Genomic DNA, 13,636 nt, shown 5'->3' on the forward strand with positions numbered 1-13,636 from the left:
GTCCAGTGCTTTGCTGATGGGGACTTGTGGGAGACGGTCTATGGCTTCATCATTTATGGAGGAAGGGCAATTTAAGACACTGTTGAAGTGCTCAGCCCAGTGTTTGAGAATTTTCTCCTTCTTGGTGATCAAGGTATTCCCATCTGCACTGAGGAGGGGGGATGATCCTGAGGATGTGGGGCCATAGACTTCTTTTAAGGCATCATAGAACCTCTTCATATCGTGCCTGTCAGCATATCCCTGGATCTCATCTGCTTTGTCACTCAGCCACTTATCCTGCATCTGACGTAACTTTTGCTGAACAGTCCTGCGGATGGCATTGTACGCATCCTTTTTTGATGTGGACTTTGGGTTGCTCAGGTAGGCTTGATGCAGACGGCGTTTCTCATCCAGAAGCTGCTTGATTTCATCAGTTTTCATCAAACCAGTCTTTGTGCTTTCTGGTTATGGGTCCCAGGGTCTCTGAAGCTGTACTATAGCTCAGCTCGCGCAGGGTCCTCCAGTCAGACTCCACTTTCTGGTTGTCCAGAGAGGCGGATTCCAGACGATCTTCCAGCAGCTCCACAAAGGTCTGTTTGATGGTGAAGTTTTTCAGCTTAGCGATGTTGAGCCGTTTTGGAGCCTTCTGGCCTTCGGGGCGTCTCTTGGGTTGGATTCAAATATTCAGCTTCGAGACTACAAGGTGATGGTCTGTCCAACACTCGGCACCGCACATGGTCTTTGTCACACGTACATCTTGCCTATCCCTTTTTCTGACGATGACATAATCAATTAGATGCCAATGCTTTGAGCGAGGGTGCATCCATGACGTCCTGTTACGGGTAGGGAGGCAGAAAACTGTGTTGGTTATCAGCAGTTCGTGCTCTGCACAGGTCTGAAGCAAAAGCAATCCATTTGGGTTGCAGTGGCCCATGCCGCACTTTCCAATCACTCCATCCCAGGAGATGTAGTCAGAGCCAACTCTAGCACTGAAGTCCCCAAGAATGATGAGCTTGTCTGCTTTCGGGATAGCAGCAATGACAGAGTGAAGGTCCTCATAGAACTTCGCCTTCACTTCATCCGGGTTGGTCATGGTTGGGGCGTAGGCACTGACAATGGTGAGGTGCTTCTGGCCTGATGCCAGTGGGGGTTTCATGGTCATAAGCCTATCGTTGACTCCCTTTGGGATTCCAGCTAGCTTGCTGACAAGTGCTGTTTTTACTGCAAAACCAACGCCAGCCTCACGTCGCTCTTCGCTTCCTCGTCCACTCCAGAAGAAGGTGTAACCAGATCCCCGTTCATTGAGCTCGCCTTTGCCTGCAAGCCGAGTCTCACTCAAGGCTGCGATGTCGATGTTGTATCTGGCGAGTTCGGATGCAACTAGTGCCATTCTCCTTTGGGGTCTGTCCGCGTCATCTCTGTCCAGGAGAGTCCTTATGTTCCAAGCACCAATGGTGAGAGGAATGATCCTTTTTTTCTTTTCTTTCTCTTTGTTTCGACCGCTGATGTAGGATCCCCGCCAGCCGCGGTATGCTGGCCAGGGTGATATGGAGCAGGCAATTTTTAGGGCACCTTTTCTAGCCCCTTCCTCATGCCAGGGAGGTGAGCAGTGCATTCCTAAAGAGGGCTGCTCAGACGCTCAGACGGCTACCGAACTCCATCGCTGCTCCTGTTGATGAAGAACGACCCTATGGCCTGAACCGCCTGCATGCAGGTCTGCGACTGCCAGTGTACCCACACCTGTCATTTCGTCGCTTGCCTGTCGCCACAGGACTTGGGGGTGATGAAAGGATGAAGGATGAAAGGTCATTAAGGATGACTGATGACTTGCGCGATGAGTTTGTTTAAAGTGAAGAGGAGTTGCGCAACGTCGACCTCACTCTCTCGTCCGGGTTCACCAATTTCCAGTAGCAAGACTACGTCGAGACAACTGGAGGATGAGCACGGATGCAGTGGATGACCAAGATATCCTTTCGGTGTTTCATCTTGCTCTCTGCACTCCACAGTGCGTTGCTGTAACCACCTTCCTCTCCGTTGAACCAACAGGTTTCTTCCGCAGATTCTGCTGGATCCAGACTTTGCACGTATGGGTAGACACACCCCGGGGGCCAACTGCGTGTGGCATGCACACAGCACGGTGGAGCTAGATGGCTGTCGGTGGCTCTCCTGAGCCGACGCCCTTTTATGGATCTCGTTTCTAATTCCATAAGGGTGTCTAGCCACCCGCCTCACCAGTCCCAGAAGGGAGCGGTGGGAGTGCCGATTTAGTTGCCGGCAACCCGACCCTGAACAGGTTGTACTGGATTACAGGTTACCAGTAGCAGATCTGATGACCTGACCTGACACCTAACTGCACTGTACTGTACTGCTAAAGAACAGTATTGCATTGTATTGCCCATGAACTATATTGCACTGGATTGCTCATGAACTGTATTACTGTATCGCATACAGATTGTATTATACTATATTGCTCATAAATTGCATTATCCTGTATTGCTCATGAATTGTATTGCACTGTATTCCAACATGAATAATATTGCACTGTGTTGCTCATGAACTGTACTGTACTGTATTGTTCATAATTTTTTTCACACTGTATTACTCATGAACTTTATTGCAGTGTATTGCACATGAATTGCATTATACTGTATTGCTCATGAATTGTATTACACTGTGTTGCACATGAACTGCACTCACTGCTGTGCTGTATTGCCCATGGACTATACTGACTGTATTGCCACTGTATTGTACTGTACTGTACTAACTGCACTGCACTGCATTGCATTGCATTGTATTGTATTGTATGTATTTGTGTTGTTGTGAAACTGCATGTGCATGAGGTGTGAGGAGGAGATGCAGAGCACACACCTCGATGACGTAGAGACAGATGTTCTTGTAGAAGGAGTATAGGATCAGCTTGGTCAGGCGGCAGTAGCTCCACGCCCCATGCACCAGCAGCAGTTTCTGCAGGAAGCGGAACTAGAAAAACAGCATACACACACACACACACACACACACACACACAACACTGCATTGCACTGCACAGTTCGTCTCACTCAGTGTGCTCACAGTGCACCAATCAGATCCATTAAGAAATACACAGTTCATGCATATTTTTACAAACACAAAATTTAACTCTTTGACTGCTGAACCTAGGTAAAATGATATCAGAGTAGCATGAATTTGATGGGCAGTTACTACATTTTCCGTACCTTTATGTGGTCGAACTGATTTTTCTAACTAAAAGTGACTATCAAGAGGAAGAAGTCCAAATAAACAATGATGACCTATATCCTGACCTGTGAGCTCTGTGTTAATTAGTGAGGCAACAGCTGTTCAATGAAGAACATACTTGTCAACAGCAGTCAAGAGGTTACTTTACCTTTTGTTAAATTTCCCCCTCAACCCCTGCTTGTGGACTGCAACTCCCATGTTCACAAACATATACAAGCTGGTTTTTACAAGAATGGCCATTTTTTACCACCACCACCACCCTTTCTAACACATCACTGACCTGACCTCTGACAGAGTGCAGCACTGACCTGACCTGACATAGTGCAGCACTGACCTGACCTCTGACAGTGCAGCACTGACCTGACCTGACATAGTGCAGCACTGACCTGACCTCTGACAGTGCAGCACTGACCTGACCTGACATAGTGCAGCACTGACCTGACCTGACATAGTGCAGCACTGACCTGACCTCTGACAGTGCAGCACTGACCTGACCTGACATAGTGCAGCACTGACCTGACCTCTGACAGTGCAGCACTGACCTGACCTGACATAGTGCAGCACTGACCTGACCTGACATAGTGCAGCACTGACCTGACCTCTGACAGTGCAGCACTGACCTGACCTGACATAGTGCAGCACTGACCTGACCTGACATAGTGCAGCACTGACCTGACCTCTGACAGTGCAGCACTGACCTGACCTGACATAGTGCAGCACTGACCTGACCTCTGACAGTGCAGCACTGACCTGACCTGACATAGTGCAGCACTGACCTGACCTCTGACAGTGCAGCACTGACCTGACCTGACATAGTGCAGCACTGACCTGACCTGACATAGTGCAGCACTGACCTGACCTCTGACAGTGCAGCACTGACCTGATATGCAATACAGCACAGCACTGACCTGGCCAATGGCGTAGTCAGAAGCACAAGCGGCTTGCAGACCTTCCAGACCACTGATGCCCACACCCACATGGGCCGCCTGGAACCACATAACACATCATCCACATATTGCATAATAATAATAATCATATTTCTATAGCGCTGAATCTTGTGCAGAGACAAATCAAAGCGCTTTTGCACCAGTCATTCACATGCATGCATAACTCTAAAACTGGAAAAACTGAAGACAAGGAAGAGGCAGGGAAGGGAGGCTATTTTGGGAAGAGGTGGGTTTTAAGGCCAGACTTGAAAGAGCTGAGTACTGAGACCTGACGAAGAGAAAGAGGAAGTTCATTCCAACTGCAAGGTCCAGAGACAGAGAAAGAATGGCATCCAAAAGCAGAGTGTTTGAATCTGGGTATGCGTAAACAGAGTGGATCCAAAGCCGATCGTAGAGAGTGAGGGTCGATAGGAAGCGGCAGATTTGTGTATACATTTATAACATAGAGTCCTGATCTTGTACTTTATTCAATAATATTGCACAATATCACACATCATCAGATTCAGTAACTAGTGCAATATAACACATCATCTGATTCAGTAACTAGTGCAATATCACACATCATCTGATTCAGTAACAATCACCCTCCTACCATGTCACACATTTTCAAATATTATTATAAACAGTTATTAGGACACCCTTTGCAGCCCTGGTCTATAGCTTGTGCACTATGTACAACATAATTTGACTTAATCATGCTGCATATAGCCCAGACAATCGCAAAGAGTGCTCAATCCCCACCAGTTCTTGATATCAAAGAGAAACCAAAATCAAGCTTACAGATCAATGAACATAACATGAAAATGACAAAATCACACACATCTTGTTCAGTCCACATATTTTCAAATCAAGTTTATAATATTTGTCCTTCAACAACTGAAAAATGGTGTTTGGAGGAACATGTTGGAGCAAGACCTTCAAGGAGCTGGCTGTAAACTGTCTGTGACTGAGATCATACAGATAGATCCTACCAGTTGATCAGCGTATGTTTGATGATGATTGCAAGGCACACACCATGGAACTTCTTCACCTCTTAACAGGTAAGAATGTGACAGATAAGAAATACCTGTATGCTGCCTGTAAAGGACGGTTTCCACTTTCCTAGAAATTGCCTTCACTGAGACTGCACATAGACATATATGTGGCTTGATACACCTTCATCAGTTCCTGTGGGAGATTGTACAAGTCATCAATAACACAACAATGACAACAGCACCTACAGCAATAAAACGCTGACAGTGAGGATGATTCCAAAGCATACCTGAATCATGCCAACGTCGTTGGCCCCGTCACCAACAGCGAGGGTGATGGCTTTCTGTGACACTTTGACCAGCTCAACGATTTCTGCCTTCTGCAGCGGGGACACCCTGCAGCCACAACATTGCCCGGCTTCCACACACCTTCCCACACACTCTTATTCCATAACATCAGGTATGATGAGACCAGATCAGATGAGATGAGATTATATAACACAAAATAAGACAGACAAGAAGAAATTTATTATCTCATATAGAGAAATTATGCCAGGTGCAGCAAAACAAACATGGACAATCACTCAACACAAAAACATTAAACAAGACGAAAAAAAAGGCAAAATCAAAACATACAAAACAAGCATTGCAATTAATGTGAACTGATAGATCTGTTTGAATGACACAAACAACAACACAACAGATATAATATTGCACATTCATTCTGAATACTGCCATAAAATTTCGACTTGACACAATTAAAAACAGAATAATTATTTTAGAAACTAAAGCAAAATACAACATATTATGCACATAATTTCACACGTACTCATGTACAAACACACACATACACATGCAAGCATATGCACTCACATTGGTCTTAAGAATTATAAGGTGAAGTGAGCATAGAATAAATGTCTTACAAGCTCTGGCTTTCACAAGTATTTTATTACTCTTTCATCAAAACAGATTTCTCTGTGTGAAATTTCAGCTGCTCTCCCCAGGGAGAGCTTGACGATGCACTGAGAACGCCACCCATTTTTTTGTATTTTTTCTGCCTGCAATTTTATTTGTTTTCCTATCAACAATATTTTTCTACATAAGTTTGCAAGGTACAACCCTTTTGTTGCCATGGGTTCTTTTATGTGCACTAAGTGCATACTGCACAAGGGACCTCAATTCATCATCTCATCTGAGTGACTAGCATTCACACCACCACTCAAGGTCTAGTGGAGGGAGAGAAAATACTGGCGACTGTGGGATTAGAACCACTGCACTCAGATTCTCATGCTTCCTAGGTAGGTGCATAGGCCAACACTCCACGTAACCACATGTGAGGTCAGTGTGACCTGTGACCGACCTGCAGCAAATGACAGAGCGACAGGACAGGGCCAGGTCCAGGAAGTCCTTGCGACAGTCACAGGACAGGGCGTACTTCAGGGCCTGGGACAGAGGCAGTCAACATGTCAGTCAGGGTCTGGCACACTGGAAACTCCTAAGTAAAGTTTGTTTAACAATTTCACTGCTTATACAATTTGCTATGCTTAATGCTGAGAAAAATTCAAGAACGCCTGTAATCTTACTTCGGTCACACCTGCAAAACTATTGAAAATAAGATAATAAACTACATATATCACCATACTACATTCCTGCTATGAAAGCAGCCAGAATAATAATATTTTTATAATGCAATTTACACACACACACACGCTCACACACATGCACACACTTCTGATCATTAAATAATCCCCCAAAATATTTTGTTCACAACACACACATATAGAATGAGAGAGAGAGAAGGGGTCACAGTACACCTCTGGTCACTCACTGTCACACACCAACACATACTTCACCACCATCCCATGCCCATAAAGGGAAGCAAATCTTCCTGATGCTCTTGTCTAGAGGGCTTTTCTACTATGCTGAGTGAAACAGAAAGAATGTGGTATTTAGACACAGCAATGGCACCGTGTGTTTCATGACGTTCAGTGTATGTCAACAGTGCAGTTAAGGGGTTAACAGCAATAGTAAATCTGCATGAAATTAAAACTTCTCCTGAGAGTGATAATACATTTCTATTGCTTTTGATCTGGCAATTTTTGGCAGGTTCTATATTTAGTTTCTGTGGTGCATTCGTTAGTTTTAAACATCACATTGTTGGATTGTTTTTAGGCAAGGCAAGGCAAGAAGTTTATTTCATGTTCCCCCCTAGGGTACTATCTATCAATAGTAATGATAATAAAGTACATTTATATAGCACCCTTCCTCTCTAAGAGCTCAAGATGCTTTACATGAAAGAAAAACCACTCCTGACCACTCTCTCCCCTCCATATCTCCCTCTCCCCTCAACCCCTTCCCTCATACCTCAAGCATGCACAGTGACAGTGAGTTGGCAGGCATGGGGTGGTGTTGTATGAGGGGCACTCATTAATCATCTGAATGTTGTTGGCTGAGTACACTCACACATAAAATGACTGTACAAGCTTTTTGATGTATATTCCCTCATCTTTCACACATTTCCCTGCTCTTTGAAACCAAGTATCAATGGCACCCGACCATGCTGATTTAGGAATACCTAAAATAGCACCCTCGAAGAAAGCTCAAGCACCTTCAGCACTCTAGAACTGCCTTCCCATCTGTTGTCACAATGGCTAGAGTGAACAGGAACCAATCTCAAGGGAACAAACGGGGTCAATATGTGACCAATTGTACATTATTCTTCGACCAGAAATACAAGAGTTGCTGCTGCCATGTGTGCAAGGGCATTATTATGATACAGCAGGAGATCCCGGGTTCCAGAGGGGGGGACAATGTCTGCACCATCCCACAAATACTTTATGCAGGCATTCGTTGATATCCAAGTGTGAGGGTATTGTCTTTTCATCCTGAAGTGATATGGTGGCTAGATGGCCAAATTTTAAAAAGAAACATGCTGCCATTTTTTGGCCTGTACTTCTCGATCTTTTCAATTTCAAAGATTCTCAACTTGGAAGACCCAGACTGCTGACTGTTGCTTTATTTCACAATCATACTGAAATTCCAATATGTGATCTCCAGTCACAATGTCCCAAATGTGAGTGGAGCTTCCTCTGTCTTTTTTTGTTGACTCACTTGTGTAAACAAAGTGAGTCTATGTTTTAACCTGGTGTTCGGTTGTCTGTGTGTGTGTGTGTCTGTGTCTGTGTGTCCGTGGTAAACTTTAACATTGCCATTTTATCTGCAAATACTTTGTCAGTTGACACCAAGTTAGGCACAAAAACAGGAAAAATTCAGTTCTTTCCAGTCATCTTGTTTAAAACAATATTGCACCTCTGGGATGGGCACAAAAAAATTAAAAAAAGAAGCCAAATTATATGCAAACTGCATTTACTGTTATATTTATTTATTTTTTTTATTCTCTAAACTTGGCACTTTGATCTGATATTCTGACACAACAACAAGAGCAGTCATTATTATCATCTTTTGTTCAAACAGGAACTTCTTTTGCTAAGCATGGAAGTCATATTCATTTTGCAAATGTTTGGGTGCAGATAGTAAAAAAGGGAAATTAATCTGTAATTAATGCAAGGGGACTTAATTTGCTTTAAAGTGATCCTTCTCATCTTAAACATTACATTTTGAAATTATACTCAATACATAAAAACCTTGTGTGTTTTACTCTCAGTATACAGGGCTTTTACTATGTTCATTTGCCCAAGTGGTCTTTTTCGGAAAATACTAAAATCAATACGATGAGTGGACTTTATAGATCTCTGGCTGAGCCCTGAAGGTCATGGGCAAAAATCAATTGCGTACACATATTTATACACATGCACATGCTCATATTCTTCGCGAACGCGAACAACGCCATTTTGTTTCAAGTTGTTGACCTTGCCCATTTAATCCAATATTCAATCGACAATACATGATAACATGTGATGGAAAGTTGGAGAAGGAGACCGTTAAATATTTATTCAGAGAAAGATTTGTGAACGCCTCATCACTTACTGGATTATGCCCCAAGCTGCCATAAAAATATCCACAGAATCAGTCGGAATTCACAGTTTAAAATAATAAACCATGTGAGTTAATACCCTTGAATTGATGAAACGTAAAAATTTCCAGTCTTGACTTTTCTCAAAATGAAGTCCTTTTCACTTCATAAGACGTTTAGAAGTACTTGTACTTGGCTCTACATGTAGGAGGAGTTTGTATTATACTCCATGTTTGGTGTTACATATACTTACCATGTCAAACTGATGCAAACTAGGCCTATTGGTTTGCTCTGCTTGGCCAAATTTCGCGCGGCTAACAGTGAAAAGACGGGCCCGCCCGCTCTCAGCCAATCAAACGTCTCTAAAAACTATAAGCGCTGAATCATTCCGTGGCCATGAACAAAAATGCCCCATGAGAACCACGGCGGAGACGCGGGGACAGACGGGCGGGCATTCGAGTTTGACATGGTAAGTATATGTAACACCAAACATGGAGTATAATACAAACTCCTCCTTTTGGTGTCATATACTGTACCATGTCAAACTGATGCAGAATTTAAAGCAAATGGAGGAGGGCAACGCCTACTGGTTCGTATGGGGAGCCCTTGTAACTGAGACGGCAGTGTTAGCCGCGACAAAGGAAAACCCCTTGGAACCGTCAGCCCTGGTCATACGGAAATTCCTGAGGTAGAAGTTGATGAAGGGATTCTCAGACCGCCAGAAGGCTGCCTCCAAGACATGCTGCGTTGGCACCAAGTGCTGGAAAGCAGCCGAAGTAGCTATGGCCCGCACTTCGTGTGCTCTGGGATGAAGACAGCTGATATCCCTGTGTGCATGAGAGTAGGCTCTACGAATGACTTGGGAAACCCGGTGGGAAATGGTGCCTGCAGCGATGTCTTTCTTGTAATTCTCATTGAGGGAGATGAGAAGACGCCTCTGAGAAGAACGCCTATGGCGAGACCTATCCCAATAATATTTGAGACACCGAACAGGGCAGAGGTGCCTATCCTCATCATCTTGGGCAAGAATATCAGACAAAGGTCTGACCCTCAGAGAGGGGGAAGGAACCTCAGGGTCTTGGTTCTTAGCCAGAAACTCTGGAAGGAACGAATAGTGATGGAACCATCTTTGTGGAAGGCCAGATCTTGTGGCACTCCACTAAGACCATGCAGCTCACTTCTACGACTGCCTGTGGCCAGCCACAGAAGGAAAGTGGTCTTGAGGGTGAGGATGTCAAAAGGAATAGTCCCCAATGGTTGGAAGGGCTGTTTTCGAATGAAATCCAGCACCAGGAACAAGTCCCAGAGGGGCACTCTTCTGGGGTCTCTAGCTTCCTTCAGAGGGGCACCCCTAGCCACCTCTCTGAGCAGGAAATCCGCTTCAAAGGCGGGACCACCTAGCTGTTTGCATTGTGGTACAGATGGCAGACCTGTACCCTCACACAGAACTAGCAGACAGGATGAGAACAGAGGAGCAGAGAGCCAGAAAGTTGGCCAGCTGCATGCTCGTAGGGTTCGTAGGGGTAATGCCCTGAGCTGTACACCACCGCAACCATTTCTTCCAGCGAAAGTCATACAAAGTCTCCGTTCCCTGCCTCCTTGCTCTGGTGACTATGGAGAGGAGGTCAGAGGAGGCACACCCCTGGGTCAGCGCAGCCGACACAGAGGCCGACCGAGGGGTCGAGGACTTCAATGGTGATGCTGACAGTTCCGACCGCACAGCAGCCATGCGTCCTGGTGGAGCAGTTGTGGATTGGAATGAGGAGTGCCCGAGCGAGGCTGCCTCAGCAGATGAGATTTGATTTCAAGTTCCAGGGGTGGAAACATGTGTCAGGGACTGAAGGTCCGGAAACCAGGTCTGGGGTGGCCATTTCGGCGCAATGAGGATCAGCTGCGGGTGTTCCAATCTGTCTTTCCGTATCACCTTGGACAGAATTGGAAAGGGAGGAAACGCGGAGGCAATCAGACTGCTCCAGTCTAGAGAGAGAGCATCCACTGCCCACGCTTCTGGGTCGGCAACCGAAGAGACGGAAGTGGGAAGTCTCTTGTTGAACAAGGTCCACCATCGGCCGAAACCACTGTTCCCACACCCACTGAAGGCTGTCCTTGTCCAGGGTGCACTCTGTGTGTATGACACTCTTGGACCTGCTGACAGCATCTGCCAAGATGTTGGTTTTTCCTGCTAAGTGTCTCACTGAAAGTGCAATGCCCTTGCTGTGGCACCAACGGAGGAGAGCCTCAGTCCGCATGGAGAGGTCTGCCGAATGCGCTCCCCCCCATTTGTTCACCTAACATGCGACCGTCGTCTTGTCCGTGAACAAGCGGATGGTCTTGCCAGTGGCCTCCCCCATGAAGTGCAGGAGAGCCCTGCGAACTGCCTCCAGTTCCAGAACATTGATGTGGCATAGGCGCTCCTCCGGGGACCAAGTCCCTGCTGATTGGAGTGAGTCCATGTGGGCTCCCCAGCCCAGGGAGGAGGCGTCTGTGAAGAGTGCCACCTGAAGAGTAGGTGGGGCTACGGGCACCCCCTGTGTCCGAAGGGGGGTGATTAACCACTCTGATGTCACCTCGAGGAACCACTCGCCCAGACATATCTGGGTATCCCATGGCTGAGTGCTCTGGGACCGGCGTAACCTCAGTGCCCTCTGGAGAGGGCGCTTGAGAACCCTGTCCAGGGGAATGAGAGGTGCCGTGGACTCCATCATGCCCAAGAGGGAAGAAAGTGTCCACGCTGTATCTTGGGAGGAGTGGCGCCAGTGGCTGAGGAAGCCTGCCAGACGGTCCCAGTGATCTGGCGCCAGAGAGACTATCATAGACCGCGTGTCGAATCTCATCCCTAAGAAGTCAAAGGACTGACGTGGGGACAGATCACATATCTGCTGGTCCATGAGGAAGCCCAGTTGGGAGCAAAGGTCTAGAAGTCTGGCTGTATGACTCAGGCACAGGGCCTGCGACTGGGCCAGGATAAGCCAGTCGTCCAGGTATACACAGAGACAAATGGATTCCGAGCGGACGATGGACACCAATTCCCGCACCACCTTGGTAGACAGGAAAGGGGCAAGGGACAGACCAAATGGGAGGGCCGGGAACTGGAACCCCTTGTCCCTCCACCCGAACCTCAGGTACCGATGGGATGCCGAATGGATGAGTATATGAAAATAAGCATCTTCCAGATCGATAGAGGTAGGCCAATCACCTTGTTGGATGGTCTCCCGAATCTGTGCCTGTGTGTCCATCTTGAATTTGATTTTGGGGAGGAATTTGTTGAGGGGGGACAAGTCCAAAACTGGTCTCCACCCTCCCGAGACCTTTGGAATCACCAACAACCAGCCGTAAAAACCGGGGTCCAGGTCCGAGAGTTGAGATATAGCCCCATGAGGAGTGGGTGCGATATCTCTTTTTCTAGGACGCTCTCCTGCTCCGTCGAGCTGGGCACCTAAGGAGGAGGAGTGGATCTTAGAGGGGGGAGGTCCTCCACCCAAGACAGCATGTACCCCGACTCTAGCACCGACATAATCCCGTCGTTGAGTCCCAGAGCACACCACTGATGTGCATGCCGAGACAAGTTTCCTACTTGGAGGGGCTGAACGACTGGCGGTGCTGAATCGGGGCCCAGTCATTGGGGGTGCTGCCTTCTGGCCTTGGGCATGGCCGGTCGGCTTGGACGGACATAAGGTGGTTTATTCCTCTGCCACTGATTCTGCACACGCTGCTTTGACTTAGGCGGCGTGGTATATGGAGGGGCCCTGGTGGCCGGTCTCTTCAATGGCATAGAACCCTGGAGCCCATGAGAGGTGTGGGCCAAATATGAGGCCACCTCCCTGTTTGTCTCTGCCCTGTCGCTGACAAAATGGGGCGGGAACTGGCCGAAGAGGGAGTGCTGCTTTGCTGGGATGGACCGCAGGGCAGCCCTCTCCTCCACAGGAATGTTAGAGAGGCTGAGAATGGCATTACGCCGCGCTAGCACAGTATTGAAGTGAAGGCTGGTAGCTGTGTCTGCAGCTGCCGTGAGACCAGATGCTACCCTGTTGCCAAAAACGTGTAACGTCTGGTCGGTGAAGAGGCCAGGCGGGACAGAGGAAGGAGACCCTGTGTCCTGATTAACCGGACACTGTTCCCACAGCTCATTGGCCCTGTGAAGGAACGCGTCGAAGGTGTACGCCGTGGAAACCTCGAGGAGGCAGCGGCGGGCCAATTTGTCCCACTCTGCTAACGTTTTAAAGGATAGGGTAGCTGAAGTGGGGAAGGTGGTGCGCTGTGAGACCAACATCCTGTCCTGTGCGGAGGACTCTGCTCCGCTGTAGGCAGGGTGGTCCTGTGTGTACCAGGACCACACCCCTCCCTTGGAGGAATCTTTAAGGAACTTTCCCGGGGAAAAGGCGCCCGGGGCAGAGAGGGACTCCCTGCCTGGAGGAGGGATGGAAGCAGCACCCCTGACAGTGCGGGCTGGCTTATTAAGCCATTCCTGCACCATTTCTGGCACTCTGAGTCGCCTTGTGGTTCCGGAGTTAGAGTCACATGGCGTAAGGAGG

General features: G+C 47.3%; 1 protein-coding gene across 13 annotated transcripts in view; it reads right to left on the reverse strand.

Annotated features, from left to right (window-relative positions):
- LOC143283922 (putative phospholipid-transporting ATPase IA) overlaps nucleotides 1–13,636 on the reverse strand; it is a 152,423-nt gene that overhangs the window by 43,174 nt on the left and 95,613 nt on the right. For all 13 annotated transcript variants that reach the window (XR_013055467.1, XM_076590363.1, XM_076590358.1 and 10 more), the window contains exons 26-29: nucleotides 6,492–6,574; nucleotides 5,422–5,527; nucleotides 4,122–4,199; nucleotides 2,848–2,958 (exon numbers count right to left, since the gene is read on the reverse strand). Coding sequence is in view for 12 of the 13 variants with exons in the window: in XM_076590363.1 (XP_076446478.1) it covers nucleotides 2,848–2,958; nucleotides 4,122–4,199; nucleotides 5,422–5,527; nucleotides 6,492–6,574 (378 nt within the window). In the remaining variant the exon portion in view is untranslated. The remainder of the gene's footprint in view (nucleotides 1–2,847; nucleotides 2,959–4,121; nucleotides 4,200–5,421; nucleotides 5,528–6,491; nucleotides 6,575–13,636) is intronic.

The sequence above is a fragment of the Babylonia areolata genome, chromosome 7 (assembly GCF_041734735.1).
Source record: "Babylonia areolata isolate BAREFJ2019XMU chromosome 7, ASM4173473v1, whole genome shotgun sequence".
In the NCBI taxonomy this organism is placed as follows: domain Eukaryota; kingdom Metazoa; phylum Mollusca; class Gastropoda; order Neogastropoda; family Buccinidae; genus Babylonia; species Babylonia areolata.